Here is a 26,618-nt window from a genome sequence, read left to right on the forward strand (position 1 = left end):
CATCAGCCCCGCGGCGCCTGGCAGCCCCGCCAGCCAATCGCCGCGCGGCTCGCCGCCCGCCCCGCGGCTCGCTCAGCCAATCACAGGCAGCCGTGGGGGGGGGGGGAGGGCTCCGCGGCGACAGCGCTGCCCGGGATACCGGCCTGGGCAGGGGGGGCGGGGACACCGAGGAGGAGGGGGGGTGCGCATGCGCGCTGCTAGCGGCGCGGGGAGAAAATGGAGGCGTGCGCGGGGGGCGGCCCCGAACTACATTTCCCGGCAGCCCCCGGGGCGGCGCGGCGCGGCCCTTAGCAACGGGCGGCCTGCTCGGGGCTGAGGGGCCGGCGCGGGGCGACCGCCCCCAGCCCCGCTCCCCGGAGGCGGCCCCGGCCCGAGGGGGACGGCCCTGGCCCGAAGGGGGCGGCCCCAGCCTGAAAGGGGCGGCTCCGGCTCGAGGGGGGCGGTGCTGCTCGGCTCCCGCCCTTGGAAATGCAGCGGCGTGGTGGTGGTGGTGGGGGCGTGGTTTTGTTTTAAAAAATAAATAAATAAATAAAAAATAAAAATAAAACTCTGCTGCCTCCGCCCCGAGGAAGGCCGCTCTCTGCCTCGTGTGTTCTCGGAGCGTCACCGGCTCGGGGGCAGCCCGGTTCCCTCACGCCTGGCCGGCGCTGAGGCGCTGTCGGCGATTAAAGGCAGCTAACAGGGCTGTGAGCCGGTAATTACGGCTCAGCAGAGGAAAGGCATCCTGAGGGAGTTCAAGCGAGACCCAGGAAGAGTTGTTCCTGCAAAAAAGTTAACCACCGTGCCACACACGGGGCAGCAATTACACATACAAATAAGATAACACTTCATAAACGTCCCCGATACTTTGCTGAGCGAGAACTTTTGTCCATCATCACAGGAAAAAAAAAATAGGAAGGTGCATCTTCTAAGTATAGTAGTGGCTTGCCAGGCTTCAGTAATTTGCCCAAAAGTAGATCTAAAAGTAGATAGTGAAGATCTAAATTTACAGCAGTGAGAACCAAGGGAACCTGCAACCAGAGCGACAAACCGTGCAACTGCTCTGTAACTTATTTTGTAGATCTAGCACATCATTTATGTAACATAAATACTCCAGTAGCTATGTTTTTATCAGCATAACGTTCAGAATTCTTAATAGGAGCAGCATCCATTTCAAAACCTTCAGACACATTCCATAAATGCAGATACTGAGGATATAACAACTTACATATATATATGTGTAAGAAACACTGCCCCCATTCTCTTTCTTTAGCTTAGCTGAATGTTGCTGTATGAAATACTCTGTAATTACTACAGCGGTGTCCCCCTTTATTAGAAAAGATAGCGTCTTCTCATCACTAGTCATTATACTTTATAGGTACAGACAACTTGGATGAGTTATTCCTTCTAATAAAGTACTGTTTCTTCACCATTTAATAGCTTAATCTCTTTCTTCTACAGTCACATTTGTTTTTCTTGTCTGTTTGTTCTTTACGAGGCTACATTCATACTTGCATGGGAGATGATAATAGTATTTTACAAGTCTATTAATCTTGCTTATGGTTGAAAGTTCTGAAACAAAACTGCAGAAGTTTAGCAGTAAAGATGAGCAGAGTTGAATTTTGCAAGTATTAAGGCCAGGAGACAAGTCATAGTTTGTACTTTCATGCAACAGGCATCACTAGACAGCGTATACCATTTACAGGTATTTGGGCCAGAAATACCTGCTTGTATCATAAATTATACAGGATTAATTCCTGTTCTAAAATCCGGGAAAAAAAATAAAAATAAAATATCTAGCTGAGTTTGTCCTTCTGCTGCTTCCCAGGAAAGGCTCAAGAACTTCTCAAACATCTAACCTAAGCCTTCCACTCTTTATAAAAAAAAAAAAAAAAAGTTTTAAGTCCTACTTTAAAAAGCAAGCATTTCACTGGCTACAGCTCCCCATCTCTTTGCCTGCTTGCCTTGAGACTGCTAACCTCACTACTTCTTTCACACGTGTTTTCTGGCTGCTGCCATTTGCACCTGTTGCACTTCATGAGCCTAATAAGCACTGGCACTACAAGTGCCCTAAAAATGCTGATTGGAACTGGTAATTGTGCATTGCAGTACAAGGCCAAGGCAGAAGTACAGCTGGAGATGACACAGAGCAAGGGGAGCTTATTCCATGGGCTCCACAATCTAGAAAGAGTTCAGAGGAGATGCACCTCAACAGCTGGAAACAACCAACAGACCAAACCTCTGACTAACCTCTGACCAAATTCATGCAAAATCCCCGGCTTATTTCTGTAAACTGCAGCACAGTAACCAAATACCTCTGATGTTAAACTTGTAGCATCTGCTAGAGCAGCTGATGGATAGGTTGACTGAACAGCAGTGGTGCTGAAAACTCAGGGTCCAGGCCTAATGGCTCGTAGTAAGAGCAAGAAAGTTTATTACATTAACTGTTCTTTATGTCCACCAATCCTGAAATTTCTTTTCAGTTTTATTTCATTTCCCCAGAATTACTCTTCTAGAATAGGTATCTCAAGATGATTTATTATCTTTATAAAACATACTCTTCTTGAACTTTGGGGGAATGGCTGCTCAACATTTACAACATTTCTGAGTCAAGCATTTGTAATAAGCATGAGACAACTTTTATTCTCATTTTAAAAACTAAACTGGATTCTTAGACAAAAAGAATTTGTACATTTTGTAAAAATAAAAAAGCACTATAAAATGTAAGTTGGAGTGTGTCTATTACAGAATCCTCCAGAGTTCTAAGAATAAATTCAGTCCACTGCAGGGGATTTAGCTCGTCTTTCCTTTTGGTTTGTAGTGTTTCTTCACAGCATTTCTTCCCCCCTTACCTTCTCAGGTTCAGATCCCGTTGCAGGTTCCTGAAGTAGAATCAGACTAGATGGGCCACTGATACTAGAAACGTGCTCTTGTTAACCCAACACACACTGCTTTTCTCCTCTGTCGGCAATTCTAAGACAGCCTGGTTTCATTCTTAAGATAAATGTAGCACCCCAAGCAATACATTGGGAAACTGTAAATGTTACAAATCATGTATCCCCTAGTAATAAATAGAAAAGAACAATTTTGTAGCATAAGCTTTATTTGCTCTTTACTTGTGATACAAAGCATGTTCTGGGATTTGCCTGCCGATACTACTACACCCCTCTTGGGGACCAGTCTTGCATGTGATCCTGGTCTGAGTACCCGAGTCTGGAAACTGGAAATCACACGAGGAGCCAGGTGAGCCAGAACACTCAGAGATCATCCCTGCCCACCACAGAAACGTTGCAGACCTGCAACACGTGTGTGTTTCTACCATTTTTTCCCTTTCACTCAAGCCCAGAAAGGAAACATTGCCTTCCTGTATGTGCAGGTACAGAAAATAGATCAACTCATTCTAAGGGATTCTGGAGTCACAGCCTTACCTTTGAGTTTCAGCTTGTATTTAAGAGAAGTTTTAACCTTGATGGCTCCTATGAGAAAGGTGAAAACATGAGCTGACAATATTAAATATGCGTGTGCCCCCTTGAAACGACAGCTTACCTGAAGCTCTGATAGTCAAAATCCCAATGAGGTGTGTCTAAGGGTTTTACCCGCCCCCCCCCCCCGCATACTGCATCTCCTACTAACTAGTCAGCAGAAAATACAGAAGTAACAGGTATCAATCCGGTCCCCTGGTACAGGCTGCTGGCAACGTCTGAAGGCATCTTCTTCCACTCCAGATGGCAAAGAAGACAAGTCTCCCAATGGAGGCAGCAAATCCTTTCCCGATATTATTCCGCTCCTCTGGTAGATGAGGACCTCATTCTACGTGCTCCAAGATAGGAATAAGGGTATCAGGAAGGGAGGTGGTTATAGGTGTCGTAAGTTGAGGTGTGCTTACAGCCACAGGCTGTTTCTAAGAACATGTATTAGTTTTTTCTAAGGTACATAATTTATGGTTATAATATATCAACTATGGTTATAATATATTGCTTGCAGGACACTTTCCACAGTTCCAATGAATTTATTCTGCTGCATTAAACCAAATCTAAAGTGTTAACAATGTTAACTGTTTATTTCAGACATTAAATTATTATTATTATTAATAATGACTGTATAGCCTTTACTACCCTCAGATTTATTTATTTTTTTTCAGGACATAGACATTTCTAGACTAAATGCTAAATTAAAGCTAGTCGGAATACCAGCGGCACTAAGCCTTCTGAAACCATCAGGGAAAGAAAAAGTTTCTCCATTCTTCTGATCTGTTGGCAGTTTCATCCATGACAGCTAAACCTGGAATTACAGCTAAAAAAACATCCATTGTTACTTAGTATTGATTTGGCCTCTCTCAAAGTGCTTGGCACTGTACAGAACAAAGAAGACAACAGAGTTAAAGACAACTCTTAACAGGATGTGTGTTGAATAGTGAAGACATCAAAACCAGCCGACTATGGAAACTGAAATAATTAGCTTCCTGAGAAACGTCTAAAGCAAACACTTACAAGGTTACTGGATGGTATCTTTAGTTTTATCCTAGCTGGTCTTGAAATAGCAAGCCCATAAAATAGGTTTCTTATCTAATCAAAAGTTCATTGATAAATGAAAAACATTGTGGAACACAACTGTATATTATGAAGAGCAGAAAACATCTGTCAGTAGTAGGGCTGTGTATCTGATACTCTCTACAGCTAAGCCAGATACAGACAGACTGCTTGGATGAAGAGAGATTTCTGTTATTATGTAAAAGTGGTGATTTAAACGCTCATATTCAAGATGAGAAAAAAAAAATTCTAAGAAACCTATCCCTGGCAGATTCAGAACACAGCATCAGGATTTCTGCAAGGCGGTTCACCACAGCCAACCCTATTCTCTGCAGAGTGCGGTCAAGAAAGGCTGCAGTCACGCACTATTACCTTCCACGCAGAGGCCAGCATGATGCTTTAGCTGGTGGGCACTGCAGTGCTGTGGGAAAGGAGAAAAGGCTCTGCCCCAAACCAGAGGTTTGTGGGGAGAGAGGCAGCAGGGAACGGCACAGCCAGAGCGTGCTGGAGCTGGTGGTTCCCTCCTACCACGCAGGGCTAAGGGCTGCAGCAGGTGGAGGGCATCTTCAAAACAGGCCATGAGGACTGCTTCTAAAACTGACAGTGGGCCCGTGGTGCTCCTTGCCAGAGGCTGGAGCTGATGTGGGTTTTCCCTGGTGGCTGGGGAAGTTAACAGAAGAAGTTAACTCACTGAGAATAGGTTAAAAAAATATACACGGGGAAAAAAAAGTAGTGTCCGGCTCAGGAAGTCACCCAGTCAGAAGCTGGGAAACTAGGGAGGAAAATATTATATGTGCTTGTGCAGTTCTCACTTGTTTTCTTGGTAGCTGCTCTCAGAACCATTAGGGTTGGAAGAGAGCTCCAAGATCACCTGCTCCAACCACCCCTCTGCCACCACTGTCACCACCAAGCCATGTCCCCAAGCACCAGGCCCAACCTCTCCTTGCACACCCCCAGGGACGGTGACTCCACCACCTCCCTGGGCAACCCGTCCCAGTGCCTGGCTGCTCTTTCTGAGCAGAAATGGCTCCTCATTGCCAGCCTGAACCTCCCCTGGCACAACGTGAGGCCATTCCCTCTGGTCCTATCACTGGTTACCTGTGAGAAGAGGCCGACCCCAGCTCCCCACAGCTTCCTCTCAGGTAGCTGCAGAGAGCAATAGTTGCTTAGGAGTTACTTAGGGAAGCAAACAGCAGCTTACAAATACCGTGCGCCTGCTCCGTGCAGCTTTAATCACCCCAGGTGAGCAGCTCGGAGCTCCCAGAGCAGGTCCGGGCACTCCAGCCGGTTCAGCCCCGCTTCCTCCCCGTGCTCTGAGTCAATAAACCCAAATCCCGCAGCAGCAGCAGCCCGAGCAGAGCGCACCCGGCAGCAGCAGCACATCCCGGCCACCTCCGGGCTGCCGGGGCGGCTCGGCGGGGGCGGTGACAGCCGCCCCGACCCCTCCTCTTCCCTCCTGCCTCCCCGCCTCGGGCGAGGAGCGGAGCAGGGAGCGGCGGCAGGGTGGGGGGGGGGTGCCGGGTGCCGCGGCCATGCTGCGCGGAATGGCGGCGGCCGCCCGGCGGGGCTGGCGCGGGGCCGCGCCGGCGACATGGCGGCGGTGCTGCCGCCGCTGCTGCTGCGGGCAGGCGGGGCGGCGGAGGAGGCAGCAGCGCTGGGTGCCCCCGGCGGGCAGCCCCAGCGGGGTGGTGGCGTACAACAGCCGCAGCCGCAGCAAGGAGCCGCTGGTGCTGGCCCGGGAGCGAGTGGCCACCTGGTAGCGGCGGGGGCGGGGAGCCCCGGGGCTCGGTCGCCGGTCCCTGCCCGCAGGGGGCTGACGGGCGCCGTTTGCCTCCCTGTGTCTCCGCAGGTACAGCTGCGGGCCCACCGTGTACGACCGGGCGCACCTCGGGCACGCCTGGTGAGTGAGCGGGGAGGGGAGGGACGGGGGTTTTGCTGCGGCTGCTCGCGGAGATCCGGGCTGCCTCTGAGCCCCCGGCTCCTAACCCTGCAGGCAGAGGGTGCCCGGGGGTCGTGGGGAGGGAGGGGAGTGAGCTCTGCTGACTGCTGGCACACCAGCAGGGCATATATATATATATATATATATATATATATATATATATAAAAATATTCTATATCCGTGGGTAATTTCTATACCCATTACCCCTGTAGGTTCACCAGGACAGTCAGCAGGGGCAACAGCACGCCTGCTGCATTTCCAGGAGGCTGGGTGCAGCTCTGCTGTGCATGGTGCTGCAGGTGCAGGCTCTTCAAAAACTTTCCTCTCTGGTGATATTCCACATAGCTTTGGCACAGTGAACTATTCTAAGATACAATAACACTATATTATTACATGTAATAATATTCCTGTTATCACAGCTATTCTTTTCTTGATCTTATTCACGTCTTTCTTTCAGCATCTTTCCTCAGTGTGTGTGTGCGTGATGCTCTTTTAACATAAAGTTTCAGTAATCAAACTGTACCAAGGAAGGAGAGGTGCGGGCATTGCCTTGCACAGCTGGCCTGTGGAGTAGAACTTATACCGTTTCTATAAGTGCTGCCCATGTTTCTCTGCTAGAACAGATACAAAGTGGTATGTATAGTGGGTCTGGAGTACAGCATTTATAAAGCCAGAGGACTTCACCTTCAACTTGGATCATTATGTGTCTTTTGAGTGTCTCAGTCAGTGGTTCTCCACATTCTCCTGATTAAAAGAGTAGATTAAAAGAGACCTGCTATTTTTTCCATCCATTTTTAGCCTATGTCCAAACTAACAATTTCAAGCTTCCCTGGTCTGAAAGTTTGCCATGTTTCTGTGCCACCTATTCCTGACCTTTTCACTTATAGTATAAGAAAGAACAGTTAGGGCTGCATATCACATTCACGGTGGTGTGTCACGCAGATAAGGAGCTATGTTATCATCCTTCTGCCGCCTCTTTAATGCCTTCACGTGTTTTCTGTAGTACAGCAGGATGCCTGTGCTAAAGATCTTCCTCTCTCTCTTCTGAACAGGTGAACCCTTCAGGGGGCAAGGAATTAACTGTTCCCTCCCAGTGTCTGTGGTCTTGCAGATCTCAGTAGTGACATCTCAGCTGCCCTGTTCAGAATGTTTTAATTTTTATTTTTTCCCAGTATCTAGGCCTACTTGCAGAGCTACAAGAACATTGCTTTTGTTGGCACAGCTGAAATGAATGGGAGGCTACAGATCAGGAAATGCTCTGGAAAATAGCACAAAGTCACATGGAATGATGCATGTTGCTACAGGGTCACTCCTATAAAATATCCTCATGGTGTTGCACTGTTGCAGCATCTGATCTTATCACTGGAATTCCTTTTTTCCATCCTTTTTCCATTTCATTTGCAGTGAGCGTAACAAGAACAGCAGATCATGAATAATGGAAATGAGCTTGAGATCCTCAAGAGGAATTTGGAAAGAATTGCATTACTATTTTTCTTTTCCCCACTAAGACTTCCTACTTCTCTAGATAATCCAACTTTCTCTAGCATGTTGTGCTTCCAGACTTCAAAACAGGCACCCTGTGTGTTTTCAGACAGCATCCATAATTTATTCTATATATTAAAAAAAAAAAAAAAAAAAAAAAAGATGCAGAAAATGCCACCTTTTCCCTCAGTGCTGAGACTGGCTTGGATTTTACTGATGTGGGCTACAGCCTGGTTAGGGCCATGGTAAGAATAAGCCCAAATAGGAGGGAGTTCCTTCATGCCATTGTGCCTGGGAACGACACAAAATTTGTGTATCATTTGGGAACTAAAGCTGCAGAACCATTAAATACAGTTTTAAGCTTTTGATGCTGGCATTGTCCCTTTGAAAGAGGTCCAAAGAAGAATTTAATCTACTGGAATTGTGTCACAACATGAGATGCACATTGCTCCCAGTGAGCTGCTGTTTATTAATATCTCTTTTCTTGGCAGCATGTGCTACCTTCCAAAAGGCCTTTTTAATACGGACACAGTGCAAACAACAAAAGTAAAGTATTTTCTTTCATCAAGATACTAAAATCACAGAATCACAAAATGGTTTGGGTTGGAAGGGACCTTAAAGATTATTTAATCCCCACCCCCTCGCCATGGGCAGGGACACTTTCCACCAGCCCAGGTTGCCCAAAGCCCCATCCAGCCTGGCCTTGAGCACCTCCAGGGATGGGGCAGCCACAGCTTCTCTGGGCATCTTGCTCCAGTGCCTCATAGTAAATAACTTCTTTCTTATATCTAATTTAAGTCTGCCCTTTTTTTTGTTTATGCCATTCCCCCTTGTCCTATCACTCCACTCCCTGACAAGGAGTCCCTCCCTCCCCAGCTTTCCTGTAGCCCCTTTAGGTTCTGTAAGGTTGCTGTAAGGTCTCCTCGGAGCCTTCTCTTCTCCAGGCTGAACAACCCCAACTCCCTCAGCCTGTTTTTACAGGAGGTGCTCCAGCCCCTGATCATCTTTGTGTCCCTCTGGACTCGTGCTAACACTTGCATGTCCTCCTTGTGCTGGTGGCCCCAGAGCTGAATGCAGGGCTCCAAGCCCACGTCCTTGTTACGTAGAATCTGAATCTTAAGGTTGCCTGGTCCCCACAGCTGAGGGGAAGGATGCAAACCCCTTGGCAGTGTTTGCTTACACTCATTTTCTTTGACAGACACGGTGGGTGCAGCCCATCCAGTGGTGTGGGTGCCATGGAAAGCTGCAGCTCCTGGGGCTTTTCTTCGCTCTGTTGTGCAGACGCAGTGCGCTCGGGTTTCTTCACAGCCAGTGGAGGCTGAGGTTTCTCCTCATCTTGCAGGATAGAGTGCAAGCTTGAAGTCACCTTTTGTTATTTCACACAGTAATTGGGCTTTACCGAGTCAAAGCATGTTCTGAGAAGGAAGAGCGGGGGGCCTGTGAGGGGCAGCAGGCTGCCGCAGGCCTGCACCGCGTGCAGGTGGATCCGTCTGGCCGCGCCAAATGTTCAGCTTTGTCACGTACAGCCTGGATGATATTGAAGATTTATTCTCAGCTGTAAATAAAATAAAGTAACCCCCCCAGAGCAGCTCTTCTTTGCTGTCAGAAAAGATCTGTGGTGTGTTAATGAAATAGCTTGCTTGTAGCTCTACCTGTTACTCGACCCCAAGCAAAGTTAACACAAGCTCTGTCACTCTGTGTGGTGGACTTTGAAAGCCTGCTGGCATACACAGACTGAGGGCCTTTTATTTTAAAAATAACTGATCCGTGTCTCTCTTCTGTACTGTTTGCTTGGGAAAAGTCTTCTGGGTGAGAGGCAGCTTGAAACACAGCTCAGAGTTACTATAAAGAGATGCAAGAAAAGAAAGTGGAGAAAATTTGCTGTAATGTGTCACTAATGCCAGAAGAGGGTAGAGCAGTTCAACTGAAATTTGCTTGACTTTTGTGCAGATTGGAACTAATTTTGTAAAAGCATTTTATGCACTCAAGACCACCTTTTTTTTTTTTTTTTTCCCCCAAGTATTAGGGTATTGAGAATATCTCTGTGGCTGTCAGTGCTCTTTGACATTTTTATCAAAGTTTATTCCTGTTGCTGCATGTTTAAAAACTCTTTTTTTTCTCTCTTCCAGCTCCTATGTTAGGTTTGATATAATCCGAAGGATACTGACTCATTTTTTTGAAACTGAAGTTATCATGGTGATGGGGATTACAGACATAGATGACAAGATCATAAAAAGAGCCAATGAGGTAGGTATTTGCTACAGTCTTTGATCCAAACTTTTGGTATTTCCTAGATATAGTTATGTAGGGAAATAACCTAAGTTTGTTTTTGTTGTTGTTGTTTTTTAATTTATTTATTTTTCAATAGGTAATACATTTTGAGATTTTTAGCCCTCTAGCTGCTCCTGGGGCAGGTGCAGCTAAGTTGAAAGGTGGCCTTATGCCTTCTGCCGTGTCTGGAAGGCCAATGGAAAAGAAAAAGCCATGGCAACCCATCAGCAGAGTTGAAGCATATCTTTTTCCAAAAGCAAACCGAAGCCAGTAGCTTCTGGCTGTTTTCTGAAGAAATGTTTTATGTTGTTGAGCTTTAAAGACAGTAAATGATGATATACAGGGTTGAGGGCAGTTCCTGAAAGGTGCCAAGCACTCTCTAGCTGAAAAGTCAGCACCTTGAGACGTGTCCTTAGTCTTGTCTGAGTTCATGGCCTCCTTGAAAGTTGACACTTTTGGGTAAGGCTTGGTAAGACAGGGGCCTGGTGGTTGGATCAGTACAAAAATACAGAAGGGAAAAAAATAAATCAACACAACCAAACTTTTCACTGAATTCTCAGGGTTGTTGGCATGATTAAATGTTTTGTGGCTGTAAGTAGTTCTCAGATGGATTTTAATCAAACCTTTTTAAACAACCGTGCTTGGTGAATGTTTAATGTCATTTTTTAAAAATATTTTTGGACCCAAAAATACCAAGAATTTATTCTGCATTTTGATAGTCCTTTTATTTGCATTTTTTTTTAAGACCAGTTCTCTTTAACCAAAAAAAGAAGGCTGCGTTTTACATTTTTTCTTTATCATCGGAACATCAAGGAGATTTTATTTTGTGTGGGGAAGGTGTTTTAAAAGAACGTGTGCTTATTTACTCCATTCTTTGGTTCTAAGAAGATATATTTTATGTAGCATTTTTGTGTATTTTTGAATGCCCTGCTCCGCACGCTTTGGTTGTACAATCAAAGTCTCTGCTTCTAAGATCTCTTTTTTGCTTTTGGCTTCTGTTGTTGCCAACATTTGTAGCTGAAGTATTAGTGTTAGGATCAACGTGCCTGACGTTGTTTTTCATCCTCTGGTGGGACTCATATAGAGGGATTCTGAAAGTTGGGCATCTGGTCTGTGAGAAGCATGCTACATTCCCTGAGTGGTCCTTTGAAAAAGAGATGAGTCTCTCTGTGCTTGGAAATTTTCCCATCTTCCTTTAGGTGCTTTTGTCTTTCTGTTGATCAAAGAAGCAGCTGAGCTGCGTGTTGAGGTGAATCCCATTGCTGGAAGAGCTCTCCCTCTGGTCTGCAGGCAGAAGCATGCCTTTGCGCTGAGCATCTTCCTCCTTCCGTTGCCAGATGAGCATCTGGTCTTCACCAGAACTCCTGCCTAGTTCACTAATTTGTCTGAATAGAGGTACCCACCCCTTGAAGGTACTCCAGTAACGAACTCAAAGCAATGAAACTGGATTGATTTTTGTTAACAATTCAGTAATCTGCAAGCTGGAGAGGGTGGCAGTCTGCTGGCTCTTTCCCAGTAGGTTTTCCTCAGAGAAGATGTAAAACTTGAATTTGAGATACACTGATACCATGCTTTTGCCTGCCAGGGCAGGTTTTGCCTTCTTAACATGATTAAATTGCCTCTTTCCTTTTGGAGTGCACTTCTGCGAGGATCCCAGTTCCTGTCAGTCAGCTTGTGAATGAGAAATGTGGAGAAGATGTTTGAGAACTCCTGCACTTGGCAAAACACGGAACTGACTTTCAGTTAATTTTCCCTGACTGTTACTCATATTTCAGTACAATCAGCTGAAATATCTCATTTTTCTTAATCACTGGAAATTAATATCCTGTCTCATCCTGCAAGTCTCTGACAAGGAGGTGGTATCGGCGTCCCCTGCCAATAAGTTAAATGAATTTTACATCTGTGCACTGTAGTGTATCTTGTAGGTACAAATGGAAGACGACCCTCTCAAGAGGAAAATAATGGGGGAGGGAAGGAGTTCATTATTTTAATCTTCTGTTGCTTTCTCTTAAAAGTTATCTATTAATATTTTGGTAGTTCAGGAGCCTAAATGAAATATTACTTTTAAGTTATAAATAACTTGCATCCCCTTCCCGTGAATGCTAGATTAATAAGCCTTTCTGACTCTGTACCTTGGGGGTTCTGTAAGTCTTCCAATTAGCTACTAACTGTCTGATAAAAGATTGCAGTATTTTATGTTATCGCTTTGATTTACTGATCTTTTTTTCTTTCAGATGAATATATCGCCAGTAGCTCTTGCTCGCATTTATGAAGAAGACTTTAAGCAAGATATGGCTGCCTTGAAGGTATAGATAATTGAGCGTCTAAATTTTAGAGTATTTTAATGCAATTTTTCTAGTAAGGAATCCTTTTTTGACAGTTTGATGTGGGGGGTTGGGGAAGGACACAACAAAACACAATTGATTGCTTGTCTGATGAAGTGTTGTTCAGAAACTGAGTAGTGATTTACTTTCTCATTCTTCTGGGGAGAAACAGGCTTTATGTTGCACACCATCTGAAGGAGGGGGAGAGGAAGCATGGCTATTCTGGAAGAGGAATGAAGAAGTTAAATTTATTTAAGAACACAGACTTCCTGCCCCATGCAGTAAAGCCTTGGTTCACAGATAATACTTAGTTACTGTCATGCAGAAATATCCTGATCTAAAGCATATAAAACATCAAATATTCTGTCACTGAGTTCAGGTGACTTTGCTTCTTTTCCAGAGTACTGTCAGAAGTAGGCAGTAAGCCACTGGGGAAAACTAGTAGATTTCTTTTTCTGTCCCTCATTTTTATTTTTTTAATATTATCTGCATCTTAAATAGTGCTTGCAGTCTTTCTATGATATTTGCAACATTGTTTTTTGTAAGATAAAATTAAGAAGAGTGGTCATTAAAATTTGTTTCTGACGTTGGAGTGGCTTGTCAGTAGTGTATTTCACACAGTCTAATGAACTGTCACCATTTCTTTGTTTAAGGTCCTTCCTCCTACAGTGTACATGAGAGTGACTGAAAACATTCCTCAGATAATTTCCTTTATAAAAACGATAATTGCTAATGGACAGGCTTATGCAACCTCGCAAGGTAAGATTTGCAGTAAGGCACCTCCTCTTAGTGATCCTGCTCAGGGATCAGGTGAGATATGCTGTACCAGGTTTTGTTGATTACTACTGCTTGAGCAACTCATTTGTGATGATACGAGTGTGCCAAACAACTCTTATCCTATTTTTAAGTTAAAAGTAGTTCATTATTTAACATAATTGTTTGCTGTAATGAGCTGCTGTCTCAGCTCCTGTGGGGAAGTCCTGGCCTGGGTTCTGCAAGGGAGCTGGGGGAAGCTTATAGCTGTAGCAGGAGCTGGATATCTGCCATGTACTGTAAAAGACATGCCTGCAAAACACAATGTGTGGAAAATTTTTTAGTAGCACTAGTGGCTGTAGAAGGATGCGAGTGTGTTTTAACTGGAACACTAGTAGGTAATAATTCAGTCATGGGAGGGGATTGCTAGTTAGCAGGGGAAAAACCCAGGCAGATGTCCAGAAAACAGTGTTGTCTTAGGTGCAAATCAAGAAAATGCCATGGGGTTACTGTAAAGCTTAGTAACATGGGCTGCTACTTCTGCAGCATTTCTGGTTTTCTAAATCAGAATTTCAAATGGAAGTTCAAAGGTACTTTGTTTTGTTTTGCTTTCAGGGAAATACTATCTCTCCATCATATCAGCAGAGTGAATGTGCCCTATCCTTGCTCTAAAACTAAATATTTCTTTTCTATTAGGCAATGTTTATTTCGATGTTAAATCCTGGGGAGAAAGATACGGAGTGCTAACTGCTATTAGTCCTGACTCACAAGATGAAGCAGGTAAGCTCATGGCAGCAACTTGTTTGTGTTAATGCTTCGTCTGAACTCATGATGTATCTACGCATAAACCTTCATTCAACCATTTAAAACAGTTTTGTAACTTGTTGTACATAGCCAGCGTTTTTAGTTAATTAAGACATTGTGTTTTAGTGATTGCTTATTGAGGCAGTGCAAGCAGAAACTGTCTTTTTTTCATGCTTGGTTTTCTCTATACCTTTGTTCTGGTACTTTAGAACAATCATGATTCTTAATCAATTTTATTTAAATCCTTGGGAGTGTTGTATACAAGCTGAGTGATGAGGTGGTGCTGTCAGCCCTTGCACTAGCCAGCAGTGAGGTGGGTGAGGGGAAATGCTGGGAAACATCACCTGCCACATTATTGTTGGGCAGTTGCACCCTTCTGGTGCGTGCTAACCAGATGCATTTACTTCTTTCATTATTTACCACTGGACTACTGCTAAGCAGAGTGGTTATGTGAGCCCTTTTGATGGGCCGTGGTAATGTGCACTTGGCTGTGTTCTTCTGTTTTTGCTGCTGTTTTGCTGAGCAGGGCTGCTGATCCTCGCTGTAGTTTCCGTAAGTTGGCTCTGATCAGGTCTCTGCATAGGAGAGTTCGATGCAGGTCTCCCGTGTGCTTTTCATGCTGAAGTTCACTACCTCTTCACTGAAAAAAATTGTGTTTGCAATTACTGGAAATGTCTAGGAGGTGATACTCAGGTGAATTGCAGCCAGAAGCTTCTCACAGCTCCGCTCTGGAGTTGTTTCATTACAGCCCACAAAGGGAACGTTCTGTAGGGGCAGTAACTGACAGGCTGCAACCATCCTCCTGATTAATCCTAGGCACATAGTAGCATAGGGGTCCCCAGCTGAATATAGGCGAGGATGTCCTGCATTGTATTGTGCTGTGTTACCTTTCTTGAGTTTGCACAGGAGGCGTTTTGAGGAGCTGTGCCCTCCTGTTTGCTGCTGGAGAACTGCACTCAGAACTGGCGTCCTGTGGTGTGTGCTCTGCTTTACCAGGTCCCCAGTTTCTTGGGGCCTTGGGGTGTTTTTAGTGACAATTGGAAGCAGACAGGTGCCAAAACAGGGCTTTGCCTGCTGTCTCCTCTCTTCTGAAATTAAAAACCAGTGAATTGTAGGTCACTCTCATTCTCTGCGAATCCAGAACATTTCCAGTCCTAAATGTCCCAGACAGCACACTCATCGCCAAAGCAAACTGTGGTGGCTGTAGGGCACAGTGTCATAACCAGCATCTCCTGAACAGATCCCTCTTGCTGCTCTCTGACACGAATAAGCACTTGGTTGTAGAGCTCTGTTAACTCTGTGGGCTGCCCTAGGGTTAACAGAGGCCCTGGGGAGCCTGCTGTAGGTGAGCCAGCTCTGGTTAGGGTTTGGAAAAGATGTTTCCAGAGGCGTCTCATGGCTGCAATCATTCATATTTTACCTTGCTTCCCCTCAATTCAAATTCACTTACTACTGAACTTACTCTGATCTCTAAAGATTCAGTGACCGTTCCTTAGTTTATAACTGAGAAGATGAAGAGTGCTGTTTTCGAAGTAATATACTCCAAAAAGGCAAGAGAGGGATGGAATCAACAGATGCAGGTCAAACAGAGCTTGGCAAGACAGTGAAAGCTGAGATGAAGATTCAGTTGGTAGAGCTCAGGTTATATTTCTGTCCCTTTATTTCTTATCAATTTTGAATGATGAAGCAGGTGTAATGGATTTCGGTAATGTGCTCCGCTTAATATTGCATGACGCTCTGAATAAAAACAGCCTCTACATAATATCAATAAAGGACAAGTGGAGTGGATCAAGAAAAATGACCACCTGATAGAGCCCTGAAAATAGCTGTGAATCATCATTAAAATGTGTTGGTAGTGGAATGCTGCAGGGGTAGGTTTAGACCCAGTCATACATGGTGTTTTTGTTAATGGTCTGGAATAAGTAGAGGAAAGAAGTAAATCTAACGTCACTGCTGATAAAAACAGATGAGCAATGTTAAATAATTAAGGATTTTTTTCTTCTGCTGCTGCAGTCCAACCTGTATATCCTAGGAAACTAGATGATAAGTAACTAAGCGAATGAGATAAAACCAGAGAAAGCCAAAAGAACAGAAAAGATGAGATGTATTAAAGAATCTTGAATCCATCTTTTTAGCCTGCAGAAGTCAAATTCCACATACTATTTTTTTCAAAAGCTTGATCAAGGAACTGGAAGCCCAAGGTAAGCAGGAAAGGAGGAAGGACACAGAAAAAGGAGTTGGGCAGAAAATAAAAACTGAATGGTTCACTAAGCGCACATTTCTGCTTTCTTTCATTTGTTCATTATTTATTTTTCTGAGACATGTCCCATTAACAAATCCCTTTTCCATGGTAGTTGATACTGATAAACGCTACAGTAAAGATTTTGCGCTGTGGAAAGCTGCCAAACCTCAAGAGTTATTCTGGACTTCTCCCTGGGGAAAAGGAAGGCCTGGATGGCACATCGAGTGCTCCACGATATCAAGGTCAGATTTCTGGTATTTTAAATCCATCGCTGGTTTTTGTCATCAGTCGCACTACAGTAGTAGAAGCAGTACTGCTCTTTTTTTTTTTTTTATGATCAGTAGAAAGCACCAGTTCTAATCTGAATACTTTCCATAGCTGCCTTGTTATATTTTGGCACTTTCTCTCCTTAGAGAGAAAAGCGTGCATTTAAAATAAGCCATGCAAGATCACGTAGCTGATTAGGGACTCTTTTAACTTGAATTGAGTAACTGAAGTTTTTGTGAAAGTTAAGAAAGACCTCTTTCATCTTCCTCCCTTCCACGTCATGTAATCTCCAGCGGACCTAGTCAAGCCTGTAGTGCTGTATCAGGACACAGGAAGTTTTGCTGACATTATCTTAATGGCACTTGTGGATGTGTCTGCTAATCATCTATCATTATTCAGATTTCTTTAAAAGCCAGCCATACTACTAAATATTCAGATTTCTACGTGGCAGTATATTCTGTGGGCATGATGTGAATTGTGTGCAGTAACAGTTTGCTTAGAGATGTCTAGAATTTGCTCAGAATTTAGAGTTTTGTTTTATTTTTTCTACAGGACAGGAATACTTTGTCCCATGAAGTGTCAATTTATGACCTATTAATTTGTGTTTGGAAAAAAGAGGCTTTAACTCTTCCTTTGTGAAACATTGGTAGTGGTACTTAGTTTTGCATTAGTTTCATATCTTTTTTTCAAAGCTAATAAGAAATTACTGAGATCTGACCTTGTGTAACTTGAGAGTTTTGAACCCAAGCTGAAAGTAGGTGGAACAACTGCTTCAGGTTTCTCTTTCATAGGCCGTGCTGGTGCATGTAGGGACGTTAGTCATTACTACCTGCTAGCAAAAAGCATTATAAAGGTGATTTTATGTCACTAAATAGTTTCAGTGCTGTGGAGCAGTTCTTAAAGCAACCCAAGTGCACAAAGGCATGTTGCATTTGAAGTGCAACCTATGACAGAAGTGCACTCTAGGTAAGAAAGGACAACTGGTTACAAAGTGGCCTATGTGCTAATGTGATGCTATTTAGAGGATGTATGTATTTTCTGTACACTGCACTGTGATGAGACTCCTGCCATGTAAATAGGAGTTTACCCGTGGAGAGCAGAAGTGTGGTAATCTGGGACTGTGAGAAACAGGGAGCTTATTTTTGTAAGTTACCTGAGGTGTTGTACTGTCACAGTCAGCTCTCAAGTACCCATTTTATGTAATAACTACTTGTCTGTTTTGCCAAAGATCTCAAAACTCTTTAAGTTAGGTGAATTAATTTTGAAATATCTTTGAAGTGTGTGTGTGAGAGAGAGAGAGAGAAGGTGAAGGGCATCGGTCTCTAGTTTAGTCCTGGAGAAGGAGGGAACCATCTGGTGTGACTCAGGTCTGATCTGGAGCTTCACTTACAGTCAGAGATGGGCTGCAGCTCCTGTCCCTGAGCATTTTGTAGATCTTTTTCCCTCTCCTCAGCTCTTATTTGTGTTGTCGGAGGAAACTGCCAATGGACAGTGTTTGCCTCCAGGTGGCAAGAGGGAAGGTACAAGCTGGGGTCTCTCTCTGAAGGTCCACACTTAATCTGGTTTTGAAGCAGGCAGGAAGAAGCAGTAGGGTATGAGCTTTAGACATAGCCACAGACAGTCTGTCTTCCATTCTCTCTTTTAGTTTTCTCCCGTTTCTCTGCCCCAAACTGAGAGGGTCTATAAATGTAAAAACCTATAAAGATATATGCCTACAAATACCTGAAGGGAGGGTCCAAAAAGATGGAGCCAGGCTCCTTTCAGAGGTGCCTGGTGCCAGGACAAGAGGCAGTGGGCACAAACTAGAACACTGGAGGCTCCCTGTGAACATCAGGAAACACATTCTCACTGTGCAAGTGACAGGGCACTGGCACAGGCTGCCCAGAGAGGCTGTGGGGTCTCCTCCTAGGAGATCCTCAAAAGCCACCTGGGGATGGGCCTGGGCAGCCTGCGCTGGGTGGCCCTGCTGGAGCAGGTGGCCTCCAGGGGGCCTTTCCAGCCTCAACCACTCTGTGGCTCTGTGAACTAGAACTGCAGTGCCATCACGAGCCAGGGTGTTTTGTCCCAAGAAGGGACAAAAATTTCGACATCTAACCGGGACCAACTTGTTAGTGGGACATAAGGAGAGACTGTGTGTATCCAAAGTGCACATGTGTGGCTTGTCTTTCATTTTCTGCTTGCATAGACATTGTGTCTTCCCCAACTTGAGTGTCTGCAGTTCCTGTGCAGTTAGCATTGGTTTGTTTTGCTGTGAGCTGGTTAAGTATCCTCTATGGAAGAGGCAGGCAAAATAAAGTGACCAGCTTGCCCAGCATGACCTAGCAGGGACTTAATGAAGCAGCGGATACATTTGATGAGCCTTGACTTGTGAGGCTTAACCAGAAAGAGGTTTGTCATACTGCCACGTGAATACCTTCCTTCCAACCACCAGTATTTTAGAGATGTCTGTGCCATGCAAGCCCTTGGGTAACCCACACGGAGTCGTCATTGCTGTTGGAATTAGAGAAGTGGGCTTGGGAGAATCAGAGGCAAGGGGCTCAGATAATTCCCTTGTCATTAACCCATGTGCGTGTGTAATTCAGGCTGCGACTGAATGAGAGGTTTGCATTTCCAACAGGTCACTTAGAGATAGATAATATGCATGGCAGTGTTGTTTCTCCTTTGGTTTCTGGCTTTTCAGTGAATTTGTTTCTTCAGTCTCATTCTCATGCGTTCAGAATTAGGCATTTTCTTTTGACTTTATAACAGTGTAGGACTAAGCATTTTCTGTCATAACTGTGTACAGTATTGCCTGAATTCTAACAGGAAAGGTACAAGATAAAGCATAGGAACGCCAAATTTCAAGAAACGTTCATCTCTGAAGTTGTTTAGTCTGTAGATGAAGGAAGCTGTCTGATGCTGATACCGTAGCAGAACAAGGAAGGGAGATGTCCTGCTTGCCGTTCTTTGATCTGAATTAGAAAAATAATTGCTCATACAGGCAGGAAGATTAATAGCAGGCAGTTGTGGTCCTGTCCACACAGGTTCTACTGCAATTTTGGTATTAAGATCTGTGTAAAATCCTCATCTGAAACTGTAATCAGTCAATAATGTGTTTATATTTATGATGTTTCACCTTATCATTTTCTGCATTTCTTTTACAAAAACCTTTTGTAGCGTTCCCCTTGCTGACCAGGAAATTATTGTTACAGCGCAGTGTTTGGAAAGCAGCTGGACATCCATTCTGGGGGAATAGATCTCGCGTTTCCTCATCATGAAAATGAGATCGCGCAGTGCGAGGTGTATCATCAGTGTGAGCAGTGGGGGAATTATTTTCTGCATTCTGGTAAGTGAAATATCAATCACCTGAGAGGCCTGTACAAGTATAAGGTGTTTTTTTATTATTTTTTTTTAAGGTTTGACATTGTATGGCATGAAATGGGAAGAAAACCTTAGAAACAGATACTGTACTGCAGTGACCAAGTTCTGTCCTCACTAAAAGAAGAAACATAAATGAGTGAATCTTGAAACTGTAGAACGAATGCCTTTATTAAGTGGTTACAGTGAAATACTAAGTATCATCTGTACAGCGTTTATTCCTAATTAAAAATGTGGAAAGAAAAGTTCTTCCAGGAGAATCTCATCTCCTTTCACTTGATTTCTGCAAAATTTGAGGGCACTAGGTATGATAACAGTTTCTTTTCCAATTTTACTTTGGCTGTGACAGTCCTGCTGGAAGAGGGTGAAAAGAATTGATCTTTTCTATATGGCCTCCTAAAAATAGAAATTCCTGCTGTCTTTGAGATAGAACCCTCGGTATCTGGAGGCAGGTGAGGGAAGGTGACAGGTAGCTGATCATAGTGTTTTAGAAGCTTTGAAACTGGAATAAACCAGTCTAGCTCTCCATCATCTCTCAGCACCAGTTGCCTGTGAGCTTAAAAGACAGTTTTCAGTGGAGTGCTGAGTAAAATAGCCTGTAATTATGGATACAGGGAAAAGGCTCTTCTCTTACAAAGACTCCGTACTCCTGAAGGATAAGAATGGAGAGAAGGCTGAGATGCCTGAACCGATGAGCCAACAAAGCTCACGGTTGTGACTCTGTAGAGAAACATCTGAGCTGGGATGTTTTGAAATGTGGGAGAAACCTAACAAGCAGATGCTCTGCTGCAATGAACTGGAAGCTCTGATGCATGATTCACGCACCTGTAACTATTTAAATTCTTCTGAGAAGCTTGTGGGTTTTTGTTTGTTTTGTTTTTTTAAATCCTCCGGTAGCAGTGTGATGAGTGATGAGTAAGAGGTGCAAGGTTAATGCCAAAGACTGAGTCAGACACTTTGGTTTAGTCTGCTCAGGCGTGACCAAAGAGGTTGCTGCTGGGTGAGCGACTTGGTCTTGGGGTAGCCCATCGATGCCACAGACCTCTGCGTCTCGTTCCCCTAGAAGTGACCTTGCTGTCTGTACCTGACTAAATGATAGCAAAGTGTCTTTTATTCACTTGGTCTTCAGCATTATGATATTGCTGCTGTGTAGAGCTGCTGCCTTATACAGTAATGCTTCAGTGAAGATTGTGCTGTGCAATGCTCTGAACAACGCTGTTATGTGATGGGGCTGGCAGCGTCCTTCTGGGAGAAACTGTGAAGTTTCTTCTTTCTATTGCAGTTGTAGTGGTTCTGGATGGTCTCCAAAGGACCGAAAGCAACAGACTGCAGATTGAACCTGCCTTTCTTCTTGCTGAACAACACTTTGTGTAAAATCTCTTGCTGCTTGTTTGAGCAAGAGCTGTGGAGCTGTGGTACACCCTGGGAATTACTGAAGCCTTTATACATTTGTGCTGTTTGGGGTTAATACCAAATTCTAGTTTCAGTTCTCAATGTAGAGGCTGTTAGAAGTTACCAGAAGCTGTCCAGAGGCTGGTGCATCCTCCAGGGTACGCTTCACTCCTGAAGTGTTGGGAAATTGTCTGTGCTTCCAATGAGATAGACAATACACTGGCTACTGCCAGCTGGAGCCCTCTGCCAAAAAAAAAAATACAGTTAATCTGAGTTCTCTAGCTTGGAGTCAAAACTATAGGGGAAATATCCTTTGAAACTAAGCAAATAAAGAGGATTCAAGATTTCTTTTCTCAAGAAAATGAAGAAGAAAAAAAAATAAAAGCTTGATTCCAAGGGCAGTTTGAGTGCTGAGCTTCTCCAGGAGCTGACAGATTACATTCATTAATTCAAAAAATGTTGCTGGAGGACGATAACGTGAATTATTTAGGGCAAATGAATCAGCTTCAGAAACAATTTATTCTGGTAACAGACTTCAGAATTTTAGCAGGCTCAGAATTGGAGAAGCAATCCCCATTAGAGGAAGAAAATCCCTGCACTGGGGATAAATCTTCTTATAAGGACTTTATTTTTAGACTACTTGTGCTCTGGGAAGAGCGCCAAGCCAAAGTTATGAAAATCCTTATATTCTGTGATTCTTTAATGAAACCATTCCAAGCGCTGAGGCTCTTGAAGAGGAGTATTACTTCAAATTCAGGTGTTACCTGTGCCTTATTAAGACAACATGGCCAAATTGCTCGAAATTGGGCTGCCTACAGTTAAGTCAGTCAATATTTAGGCAGCTTCACAAAAGCTAAATAAATCAATAAGTAATCATACTCAGGCTATTCATTTTCCACTGGCGAAAGTTTGTGTATGGAGGGTTTGTTTTAGTTGTTAGAGCTACAAGTGTCCAGTGTTTCTGGCAGTCTGCATGTTTTTATTCAGGGCCCTGAATAAAAATGGCAGTGGGAATGGCCTCACCTGATAGCAGTCAGGACTAAACATCATGAAAATGAGGTTTTTATTGAATTGTAGGTTTTTGTTGTAGCTGGTCCTGGATCCATACAACTCTTGATTCTTTGCTATCCTTGAAAGGGTGCTGTGCAAATTTAGCTGTGCAGGTGGTGGAGGTAGGACTGGAGGTGGCTTTCCCCAGGAGAATCCCCACTGACTTGAACCACTGTCGAAGGAGCTAGGAGGTGAAACCAGACGCTTCTCATGCCCATTCAGCAGGCCCAAGAAGGTTGCTTTTCTCTTTGGAAGAGTTGCTGGGAATTTTGTCCCCTTGGAGAAGGGAGAGGGCTCCAGTCAGGGCGGCAGAGCAGCGCTGTGCAGAGTGATGCAAAATTCAAGCATCAGACTGGGCTGCTTCACAAGATGTGAAACCTCTTCCCCTATCTGTGAAAACGGAGCCGTAATTGTGTGTAGTGTGTCCACCCTGAGGAGCACCCGGAGGCAGCAGGTATCTGAAGGAATGCAAGGTTGCTGGTGTGCTGTTAAAGAGTAAGGAAAGTTCATGCTTAAAAATCTGCATCTGAGTAGGGTTAAGTGCTGGGTTCTGCAGTTAACAGTGTCTGAAAACTGTTAGTTGTGGGAGCTTGGTAACTTCCAGGATTACTCTATTAATAAGAGAAGCCAATTAAAGCTTTTAACTACATTTCTGAAATGGTGCTGAGTAGCATTTTATTGGCTCTGTGTTCAGCATCCCTCTGGCTCTGTAAATAATTGATGTCTTCTATCAGTGCTGGTGGTGTGGCTAGTGCAGACAAGGTCCAGGAGCATACAGCCTCATCTCCCGCATTGCTTTGACAGAATTTTATCCTGAAGCCAAGCTCTGCTTACTCTAAGTGTGATGGAGATCATTACTTCCTTTTTCTTGCATCACAGCCCTGCAAATGGAGGGTCTGTGCAGCTATTGAAAGCTGTATTAGTGCTTAGAGATTACATTTTAAAATTAATTCCAATTAGGCATCGCAGCTATAACTTTTCCCCTCTTTCTTTACACTGCATCCCAGCAGTGAGCAGACAAATGAATCCCTTTCTTCAGGCAGAACTTGGGCAATTTTGAGCATGATCTGGCTTTGAAGTTAGCCCTGCTAGGAGCAGGGTTCAGCTGAGCAGCCTGATGAGTTTCCTTACCAGCTAAATCCCCCTGTTATTTTCCTTCTACCTCACCAGCTCCCCAAGGCAGCAAGAAGGCAATGAGTCCTGGTGGAGGACCTGCAGGGACCCTGCACATGCCAAACCTGTGTGAAAAACCTGCACTGTGAGCAGCGTTAGCATGCAGCTCCTGGTGCCACGCAGACACACTCCTTGTGCCTGGAGTGCTCCAGGGCTGCCACACCACAGGGGCTGTGGTTAACAGGCACATGTGCTGGGTGTGGCACAGCTGAGAGCTGTGCAGGGGGACTCAGCACGCGGGGAGAAGGTCTGGTTGGCCACCTTGGATGCTCCCCACTGCCTTCACTAGACCCACTTCGAGGAAACATGCTCCCGGATAGTGCCCATGACTTCATTTCCCAAGTACAGTACTCCTCACTAACTCTTCTCTGTGACTATAAGCTCCTGTCAGATTTTTTGGCATAAGTATCCAGAAGAAACACAGACGGCTTTTTCAGAAAGTTACTTCTGAGCAGCAAAATCTACCACTTGCCTTTCAAAAGCTTTGACTTGCTTTATGGTATCTCTTAAAATCAAACTTCAGAAAACAGATCCTCAGATATGAGTGTCTTCCTTATCCCCTCTAATCCATTCTGGCAACCAAATCCTTCCAAATTTTTGGTAGATCGAGTTTCAGAACAGGAGATGCACAGAAAACTTTACACTTGAGGTATTTTGGATTAACACGATACACTTTTGGATTAAAAAAATAGTAGTGAGTAGTACATACAGAAAGTTGGGTTTCAAGAACATCGTATTGCAGGATAATTGGATGATCTTTACAAGTCTTAAAACATTTCTGGGAAGTCCAAGGTAACAGGTAAAGTACTTTTCTGTGAAGACTGAAAAGTGCTTGATTGTTTGTTTTTTATCAATTCATTATCAATTTGGTTAAGGAAGACTTTTTTTTTCTTTTATTTTTCCCTCATGTCTCTGCTCCTAGGGTGGTTCTTGTTTGAGTAACATTTTCTTCTGTTTTAAAATTCACCCAGCCCATGTTGAGGGTGGCATGGCCAAGCTTTTGAACAATAATTTACATGTTGCATTGAGATGGTTGGCACACGTCCATCTCAGCGTATGCCTCCTGAGACTCCAGAGTTTTTCCCTCATTCGCTGCCCATTGAGAAGAATACTAACTTATCCCAATTCTTTTTTTTTTTTTTTTCTAGGGCATTTGCACGTTAAAGGAAGTCAAGAAAAAATGTCCAAGTCATTAAAAAACTACATAACAATTAAGGTAATCTATTTTTGTGAGCTGAAGAGATGTATGTACGTAACACGTAAGTATTAATCACAGCTTTCTTTTGAGAAAACACATGAGCGTTTGCTTATAGTGCAGTGGAAGAAGTGAGGCAGGGTGTTTTTCTAATGCAGATGTACCTGTTACTCTGTTGGGACGCAGGAAACCTGCTGTGACTCAGGGATTGTTCATAACTTGGGTCTCACTGAGTGGAGAGTGTTTGTAGGAGCAGCATTTGTGCCTAGTACCAGAAATCTGCGTTGCAATAATGCTGTACACTTATCTATCATGTATGAGTTTGGGATTTAGGCAAGGGTGGATATTTTTCCTTGTCCTGCTTTAGGTGAGAAGTGACATAGTCTCAGCATTTTCTTAGTAATTTATCAGGTATTCTGCAACTACACTATCATAATGGGCTCTTGTCTTCTCCTTTATTTTATTTCTTTTTTTTTTTTACTGTCACCTTTTTGATGATGTACCTTTGTCTTTTCATACCTCCAAGCTGCACAAATACATCCTGTTTTACCGTGTCAGAGAGAAGGAGCCATTCACCAGAAGCAGTTCAGTGAGTCAGTCACTTGTGGATCCTCTCCTTTCCTCCCCGAAGGCCCACAAAGGGGTTGAGCCAAAGTTTGTGGCACAGCGCAGGGCAGGGTTTGTGTCAGCATGTTGGTGATATGCTGTACTTAACACCGTCTCAGCTCCAGCGATGGCTGACACCTATTGTTCGAAGCGGGTAATTTTCCTCCTTTAGACAAAGCTTGAGAGGCTGTTTCAGCACACACGTTCCCCTCTGCCCTCTCGGAAGACTAATTACAGTCCTTTTAAAGGGAGTTCTGCTTTATTCTGAATTCTCCCATCTCGTCTCGTGTGTGTACAGCTAAGCCTCTCCTCCCCTAGGAAAATTATCCATCCCTCACCATTTTCACAGCACTTTCCTGAGTCCAAGCAGATGCAGAGTGGAGGAGTGGCTGTGAATGCAATGCACACAACGAAAAAAAATGTATAGAAATGCTCCCCTGCATCTGTGCAGTGGCACTTCTTTGTATGGAGCAAAGTGTTGTGCAGGAGGCACGCAGAAATTTCTTTGTAGCCAGCAGCGATGTGCTCAGCAACAAAACATTCAGGGCCTTCTCCCTTTCCTTGTGGGTTTCTTCTTTTAATTTCTGCGATTAGACATGGTGAGCAAGTATTAATCCTCTCCGGCAAGTAACTTTCAGTCCAGTGAGCCAGATTTCTTCCCATACAGTCTTTCTGCAGCCTGGGCGCTAAGCCCTGTGTGGAGCTCCGTGCCTGTGCTCTGAAAAATTCACGGCCTCGGATGGTGCCGGCGGCTTTTCCTTTGTCTCGGGTGGCAGAGGAGCGCGGAGCGCATTCCTGGCAGCCACTGAGGCATGGCTCTCCTTTCCTGCAGCCGTGCTGGATGCTCTCAGTCCAGCTGCGCTATTTTTCTTCCCCCTTGTTCGTGTGTTTTTTTTTCTTTTTTTTTTTTTTTTTTTTTTTTTATATAAAGGCTATTAATTCTGACCTCCAAAATCAAGTGCGTGGCGATAATGCACGGCCAAGCAACCCGCTTGGAAAGATTTACGAGTACTTTCTTCCTCCGTGCTCTGTTTTTAATGAAACGCAGAACTGATTTCTGCAATTTGGATGACCCCTTCCCAAATTCAAAGTTTTCCTCAGTGGAATTTATTTCCTTACTTTACTGACTTTGTTTTCCTTCTGTGTATTCGCATAAAGCTTCTGGGAACACTGAGTACATAAAGTTATGGGTTAAGTTTATTTCCCCCCCCCCCCAAAAAAAAAAAGAAAAAAGACCATTTAGTTTCACAATCTG

The 26,618-nt window shown here is 44.2% G+C and overlaps 1 protein-coding gene across 2 annotated transcripts in view; it reads left to right on the forward strand.

Annotated features, from left to right (window-relative positions):
* The first annotated feature begins 6,030 nt into the window (after positions 1-6,030).
* The window catches only part of CARS2 (cysteinyl-tRNA synthetase 2, mitochondrial), a 34,753-nt gene continuing 14,165 nt past the window's right edge, over positions 6,031-26,618 (forward strand). For both annotated transcript variants that reach the window (XM_082768007.1, XM_082768006.1), the window contains exons 1-9: positions 6,031-6,264; positions 6,358-6,408; positions 10,059-10,176; positions 12,435-12,506; positions 13,178-13,283; positions 13,974-14,057; positions 16,436-16,565; positions 19,782-19,915; positions 24,711-24,778. In XM_082768007.1, coding sequence (XP_082624133.1) covers positions 6,041-6,264; positions 6,358-6,408; positions 10,059-10,176; positions 12,435-12,506; positions 13,178-13,283; positions 13,974-14,057; positions 16,436-16,565; positions 19,782-19,915; positions 24,711-24,778 — 987 coding nt within the window. In that variant the 5' untranslated portion in view covers positions 6,031-6,040. The remainder of the gene's footprint in view (positions 6,265-6,357; positions 6,409-10,058; positions 10,177-12,434; positions 12,507-13,177; positions 13,284-13,973; positions 14,058-16,435; positions 16,566-19,781; positions 19,916-24,710; positions 24,779-26,618) is intronic.

Source organism: Aythya marila, assembly GCF_965140915.1.
Source record: "Aythya marila genome assembly, chromosome: 1".
Lineage (NCBI taxonomy): Eukaryota > Metazoa > Chordata > Aves > Anseriformes > Anatidae > Aythya > Aythya marila.